This window comes from Phaseolus vulgaris, chromosome 3, assembly GCF_051622355.1.
Source record: "Phaseolus vulgaris cultivar YP4 chromosome 3, ASM5162235v1, whole genome shotgun sequence".
Taxonomy (NCBI): Eukaryota; Viridiplantae; Streptophyta; class Magnoliopsida; order Fabales; family Fabaceae; genus Phaseolus; species Phaseolus vulgaris.
In genome coordinates this window covers 33,299,197-33,307,006 of record NC_143500.1, presented here as the reverse complement: position 1 = coordinate 33,307,006, position 7,810 = coordinate 33,299,197, and the positions used below count along the sequence as shown (strand labels likewise).

Sequence of the window (7,810 nt, the reverse complement as noted above, 5' to 3'; positions counted from 1 at the left end):
TACAACATGAAGCGCTTTCTCTTGCCTAATTCTTGATATGAAGATTAATGTCGTAATTAAAAAAGGAATACAAAATATTTGGAGGTCACAACAAAGGCTCACCATGTAACTTTCAACTGATAGTCTTGAAACATAATTCAACAATTATATGCATTAAAGGGGAAACTGATTCTTAGTATCCAAAAAAGCAATAATACATATGCCACACATCTAGAAAACATCATTTCCGACATTATGAAGTGCACAAAGTTCCAAATGCATGGACAATAAGAAGAAACACTACTCGACGAATTTCCAATAAATATTTTTTCTCTCCAGTTCTTAGTTCAATCCCTAATTCCCATCCATGGACAATCTCGAAGAAAACTACTCACCAAATTCGATTGGGGTTTGATCATCGAATAAGTATTGGAAATCAACAACCATGACCTTTTTTGAAAGATGACACTGCTCCTGTTAGCATCAGTAGTGTCAACCTTCGAGCGATTCTGTTTTGTCTCAAATAGAGAAATTTTGCTCTATACCATAATATCAATATTAGGGATGGCAAAGCAGGACAGGTTGTTCTGTCCGACATGCGGTTAGATGAGAAAAAATGTGAGGCGGACTGTCTATTCCAACTTGCTGGCCTGTTTAGGCCTGCCCCTCATAACATGCAATCCACGCGGGCCAAGTGCGGGGAAGGGCGGGCTAGCCCACATAACTCTCTTAATTTAAAAATCTAGAAATTTCTTTCTGCATCTCCCATATTTTCTTCATGCAACCTCATATTCTAAAAAAATTCTAAAATTATCCATTCCAAATTCTATAATCTAAAATACAAATTTGTATTCTAGATTGTGTAATTTGGAATATTATACAATTTGAAACACAAATTTTTAACTTCCAGATTCTATAATCTCGGAAATCTCTGAATTTTACATTTCAAAATTTGTAGTCATATATTATGCGGACCAACACTTATGCGGGGTACGCTAGTAAAATCATCCCACATATTCTACGTGAGGTGAGCTAAATGCGGGACGGGTCATCCCGCATTGTCATCCCTAATCAATATCATATCTTCAAAAAATATTCTTCATAAAAGAGGCTATTGAATTTAATAAATATACTCATATTTTAAAATAAATCAAAGCCATTCAATATTTTAATTTCAACAACAATAATAATATCATAACAAGAACAACAATAATAATATGATAATAAATGAAATTGAGAGAAAGAAACAAGTGAGGTTGAACTGGTCTAGATCTTAAACTCAAGTAAGAGAAGGATTCATGGATGGATGAATTATTGTGTAAACAAGGAAAAAGTCTTTAGTTGACGAATCTAAAAGCTTTGGGGTCGCCGTGGCCATCATAGACTATAACGTAGGTAAAGGAGGGGGAGGTAAAGACTTGGCTCTGATCTTCGAGACTATAATTGGCTTGTGTGACGACGATGAAGAAGTCGCCAGAGGTATGGGGCTTCAAGTCAGTGTGACGGGCGACGAGGCAACCATGATGTAAGCAGCAATCGAGAGCACCGTAGCACAATCACAACATGATTTATCTAAATCCTAGTGCGTGCGAGACCACAATTATATTTGATAGTTTCAGAAAATTGAGTTTCGAATATGCAAAAGAGCAAAAATGAACGAGAAGAGAGAAAGAAATGAGAATGGTATTGTCTTCCCCCAAGCGTCATTGTTTGAGTCGTCTAAGCTCGATGAGGGACTAAAAGGGAGCGTTCCAAGACAGACTCCCAAAACAATTCAAACAAAAATGAATTGGACAAAAATAATGCCTTTGTTGGAAGAATGTGAGCGCCTATGGTTGAAATTATACGGTAGAGAATGAAAGAGAAGTAACACTTAGGTTGTCAAGAAAGGAGAAGTTGAGATGAAGGAGAAAGGATTAACTAACTTTTTATTTAAAAAAGACTTCTTAATGATGGTCAAAACTAGAACTCACACATTAGGTTTCATTCATATTTACAAATATATCACTTTATTAGGTTTCATTCATATATATCACTTTATGACGAGTAAATATATAACCATAATAATAATATATTATATTAGTTGAATCTATAATTGACATAGTAATTTCTTTATATTTACAATAGTGTCACTACACAACATACCATGACATGTGCATTAGAACTATTATAATAAGTCATCAATAAATGTCATTTTTTTCATTAGTGCTTATACCCTATTATGGGACTTTTATGATTTTATTCCACTTATAGACAATGATTATGTTAATAATCGTCGTTTATAGTTGTGTTCTATACTACGATTGTTTAGTCGTCGTCTATAATTCAAAATTATAGACAACAAAATTATAAACAACATGGTTTCATTCATAGTTACAAATATATCACTACGTGATTTATTATGATGGGTAAATATATAATCATAAACTAACATAATAAATTTCTTTATATTTACAATATTACCACTACATGACATACTATGATATATGTGGATTATAATTCTCCTAATAAGTCATCATTAAATATCATTTTTTCATTAATGCTATATCCTTCTGGGACTTATATGATTTTATTTTACTTATAATATAAGCAGCGATTTTGTTAATAACCACTTCTACCTTATAGACTACGATTGTTTAACTATCATCTATAATTTAAAATTATAAACGACACAAAACTGCGGTTCTGGAATTGCTGCCTAAAGACTTTTAAAACTATTGTCTAAATTTATTTTTTGTCTAAATGTATTTTTGCAGTAATGTTGCCGAATAATCCAAAACGATTTTGTTAGTTTTGCTATAGTAAACATCCAAAAAAAAAAAAATACATTAATCTAAAAGGATAAACACTTTATGAAAACATTTATGGTCATAAGTGCTGAGTTACGAGCATCTAACTCGTTTGTAATATGTAACAAGTTCACAAGTATAACTTTAATACCGTATTAACTAGTTGGTGTATCTGACATATCTGGGAAATCAGGTTCCTCCATCACCAAGGGATGAATATCAGTTGAGGGATTGTATTGCTGAATTACCATAACTGACGTAACAGTGGAGAAATCTGAAGAAGCAACAAAGCTTCCAACAGGTCCAAGCTCTGGACAGTCACTTTGGCTACCCAAAGGTGCCACTGATGGCATTCTACCAACCAATATTAGGTTGCATCTATTCATTTCCTTCAATGCTGTCTCAATATCTCCTTTGCTTGCCACTACCTTTTGCTCATACTTCATTGACTCTTGAGTGTTGTTGTTGCATGCACTTAAAAACTCACTCCACAATTGATCATCTTGTCCTTTATCTTCATAATTATTGCCATCAACCACATCCATTGTTTTCCTATCTTTGTTTGATGACACCTCAACCAATTTAGCACCAAAGGGCAATGATGTCCCTGGTGCAGTAACAAACTTATACACATTGAGAAAAATTCCAGGGTGTTCAGCAATTCTCATTCCATAACAAAGTGCTTCACGATCATCACGCCCTCCAAAAAAGGGTACCACTACCTTATAAGAAACATCACTAGCTCGCACTTGGCTTGTCCCTCCAAGACCTCGATCAACAAAAATTCCCACTGAGCAAGGAGCATGGCGTAGCACTAGTTGATTCATCACATGGAATGAATGTCCTAGTGACTCCATTGATCCATCCACACGTTGGTGTTTGTGGAATGGAAGGATGATCATTGCTGCACGCTTTCTGTGAGCAGTAGTACAAATATCCTCATGGATGTTATTGAGAGCAGAAATGGCTGTCATTGGGCGCACACTGACACTGCTTAGTTTCTCATAAGCCTGAAAAGCTATGATCATTTGATCTTTGCCATCCCGCTTCTTGTTCCAAAAGGGCATGCCATTCTTGTTTGCCTTGTGAACCATTGTGATTGCTGAAGATCGCTCCGAGAGCACCATCAAATGCATTGCATATATACAAAGCTTTCCTTTCCTTTGGGTTCCACGGGAACACTCTATTAGATTGATTAGCGAAGGAATGTTACGGGTGCTGTGGAAGCAAGCTAGCATTCGAAGCTCAGTGTCAGGATCTCGTTGAACTGTTTTGTGCTTGTAAGGTGCTCCTTTGCGAGCTGGTTTATATACAACCATCACTATTGGGGTGGAGATGAAGGTGGTAAATAGTGCCATGACAACACAAATGGCAAATGCTTGGTCATTCAACACCTGCATTGTATACAAAATGATTCATAAAAAATATAAGAACAAAGGAGAACACTCACAAATTCTTTTATAAGAACAATTAAAAACATGTAACAGGAACTAGGCTAGCATGGATGTTTCAGCTGTTTGGTTATTTTCTTGTTTTTTTTAAGAGGGGTCGTTTTATTCCCTTTTTTATTATTCCCTTTTTATATTGAAATGGAGTTATTTTTTTAAAAATTACACATTAAAGTTAATTGTTTAGGAATAATTTAGAAAAAATTATCGCAAATACAATAAAACTTTATACATTGAACTTGAGACTTAACCAAATATATATATTATTGGAATTGTTTTACTAATGAATTCTTTATATATTAAAATTTATGATATCCCTTCAATTTGAAATATGACTAGTTTTTTTTATGAAGGTATCATTTTTATTTAGAAGTTTGTTGATAATGTTCATGATAATTGTAGATAAATTTTAAATTCTAGTATATATTATAAGTGTTTAAATTAATAATTTCAATTTCTTAATACATTTCTTTTATTTAATATCTTTAAAAAATATCTATTAATATATGATAAAATAGGGTCACCTAAATGTATAAATAAAATTTAAAATAATGTTAGAAATGCTGTAATAATATTCCTTTTTTCACAATTACATTTTCATGTATAAAATTAGTATTACTCATATATAAAACAATATAATGTTAAACAACATTTTTTTCTAAAATAAAATTCCTACATAAAATTTATTTTTAAATCAAAATACTACATAATTGGTTATTCTTCAATAAATACTTTTAATTTATTTAAATTATAATTAAATAAATATTATTATTTACATCAAATTTATTTAATATTTACATTGACTAATATCATATATATAAATAACTTTTTTTTCAAAACACGTATATAAATAAAATAAATAGTAACTTACATATAAGTCATATTTTAGTTCTAATCTAATTATACATAAGTCATACCATGATATGACTTCCAGTTTAAATCTATTTTTTCATTAATTAATATTAATTAATATTGTATTAAATAATATTGTGTCAGATTACTACAAGTTCGTCTTTAATACTAAAATCATGTCATTTTGACACGACTTCATTAGGATATGACATAAAAACTTGTCTAACAGTAAGTGACTTTTTCATATTAACTTCCTTTTTCATAATCTCATTTTTACTATTTCATTTACTTTTTTCTTATTGTTTTTTTTAGGGTGAGTTTCCAACTAGCTGGGTATTTATAAACATGTATGAACCAAAAAAATTCTTTTAAAAACAATTAGTGTTATTGTTATCATGAATTAACAAAATGATATCTTTGACAATCAACTTTTGATTTTAAATATTAAGATAAATTGTTATTGTTTAGAATTAAATAACAATATATTTGTCGCAAATAATTGTAAAATGATGGTATAATTAAATTGGTATGGGTTTAAACATAATACCTTACGATCCTTCCCAATGTTGAGAACAATGAGCTCTACCAAGCCCTTTGTGTTCATGAGAAATCCAAGAGCCAGGGCTTCTCTGGAAGGCACCTTATACAGTAATGAAACAACAGTAGTGCCAATAATCTTCCCAAAGCAAGCATTGAATATAACAAGCATTAGCATTGCCCAAGAAAGTCCTCCCTTAATTGTTGCCACATTAGTTTTCAAGCCACTGGACACAAAATAAAGTGGCAAGAAAAGACCAGACACCAGGTCTTCTATCCTCTCAGTCAACACTCCAGAAAAGGAACCTTCTTTGGGCATAACAGTACCAACCACAAAAGCCCCAAAGAGGGAATGAATTCCAATAATATCTGTGATAAAACTGCAAGCCAAAACCAGAGTCAGTGTGATGCATATGTACACCTCCTTCACTGGCTCACCCTCCAGGGAACTGTTAGCCATAGCCACAAGCAATGGCCTAATGGCAAACACAACAAAGATGACAAAAGCAGCACCACAGAGTAATACCCAGATAGGAACAAAGGGGGATGCGTCAGAACCAGAAAGGGCTATGGCAAGAGCAAGAAGAATCCAAGCTGCAACATCATTGACAGCAGCAGCAGACATTGCAATGCGACCAACATCAGTGGTGAGGAGTTTAAGCTCAGCCAGGATCCTAGCAAGGACAGGGAAGGCGGTGATTGAGAGAGCAACACCCATGAAGACTAGAAAAGGCAACAGCTCAGCATCTTTGGATACAGTGGCTCGAAGGGCAATGGAAGTGCCAATGCCAAGAACAAAAGGCACAGTGATCCCACAGAGGGCAATTCCTAAGGCCTTGTGACCCGTACGTCGAATCGCACGCATGTCAAGCTCTAGCCCCACGAGAAACAAAAAAAACAAAAGTCCTATGTTGGCCACTGTGTCAAGAACTGTTATGCTTTTCTCTGGGAAAACCGCATTCTTAAACTTCTCGCTTCGCCCAATAGCAGATGGACCTAGAAGTATTCCTCCCTACAATTTTAACAACAACATTATTGGTATATACTCAACATTTTTATCCACTTTCTACAACAACAAAAAATCCCCTTTCTTTATACGTCACAAGTTTCTTTTATACAATATAGTCTTTTTAACGCATTTACATAGTTAAACTTTAACAAGATTGACCCAAGTGTTGGGTCATTAGTTACTTCTATTAAGTGTATATTTTTTCTTTTTCTATATCTCTCTTCTTTTTAAAAAGGACATGCAAAGTGAACATTTTTCAATAAACAACTTCAACCGAATTCTGCAGTTAAAATAATAGTAAAAAAAAAAAAAAGAAAACATGGGCGTGCCCATGAGTACCTAAATACATGATCATTGGAAGGGGAACCCCGTTTTCTAACAATCACGAGAACACACTTGTTTTTGATAAAAGGAAGCAAAAATCATTTGGATGGTGGGGAAAGAAAAACTTACGATGATCTCAGCAATGACTCTGGGTTGTCTGAGGGGTCTGAAGAGGAATGCAAGAAATCTAGTAAAAACAACGACCAAACAAATTTGTAGAATTAACAGAGGAAGCGCATAATCGAGAGGGTTTTCATGTTGGAACGCTCCGTTGGACGTGGCCTTCATGGGTGCAGGGCATGACATGTTATTACCCGTGGCCATAGCAGCACCGAGAATCATTAAACAATGTCGGTTTTCACAAGAAAAACAAACTCACAAGAACAACTACTACCTGTGTTGTACTGTGTTGTTCATGAGTCTTGAATTGGGTCGATATATATAGAGAGAGAGCGGGTTTAAACAGTGTATAACTCTATGCAACGAAATCACAGCTAAATGGGGTGCACTTGTTTGTGGTAGGACCAGTTGAAATGAGGTTGGTTAACTCTCTTATGCTAACATCTTTCATGAACCATAAATTTAATTTCAAATCGTAATCATTTGTTAAATTTGTTTTTAAAATTAATAAAATATAAAGGGGTGGTGAGATGTTACCACACAAAATATTTTAAATTAAAAAATAAATTAAATATAACTAAAAAAAATTTGTGAAGTAAATGTTTTCTAAACATGTCACCACCCAAATATAAATACTCTCCACACTTATATATCACCAATTAATTAAATGCTTGAAACTATAATGAATTATAGATTTTATAAATAAATAAATTCACAGTTATTTTTAAATTATAAATTATCAATAAGTCGGT

At 33.4% G+C, this 7,810-nt stretch overlaps 1 protein-coding gene across 1 annotated transcript; it reads right to left on the bottom strand.

Moving 5' to 3' along the window:
* Positions 1 to 2,807: 2,807 nt before the first annotated feature.
* LOC137807113 (cation/H(+) antiporter 19) lies at positions 2,808 to 7,367 on the bottom strand. Its single transcript, XM_068607570.2, has 3 exons — positions 7,068 to 7,367; positions 5,616 to 6,617; positions 2,808 to 4,162 (listed from the first exon to the last, which is right to left on the bottom strand). The coding sequence occupies exons 1-3, from the start codon at positions 7,278 to 7,280 to the stop codon at positions 2,924 to 2,926; spliced, it is 2,454 nt and encodes an 817-aa protein (XP_068463671.1). The 5' UTR covers positions 7,281 to 7,367; the 3' UTR covers positions 2,808 to 2,923.
* Positions 7,368 to 7,810: the final 443 nt, after the last annotated feature.

Coding starts and splice junctions, on each gene's coding strand:
- LOC137807113 (XM_068607570.2), bottom strand. CDS start 7,280: ATGATTCTCGGTGCTGCTATGGCCACGGGTAATAACATGTCATGCCCT. Junction 6,618..7,067: donor GAGTCATTGCTGAGATCATC/GTAAGTTTTTCT, acceptor TTAAAATTGTAG/GGAGGAATACTTCTAGGTCC. Junction 4,163..5,615: donor ACATTGGGAAGGATCGTAAG/GTATTATGTTTA, acceptor TATACAATGCAG/GTGTTGAATGACCAAGCATT.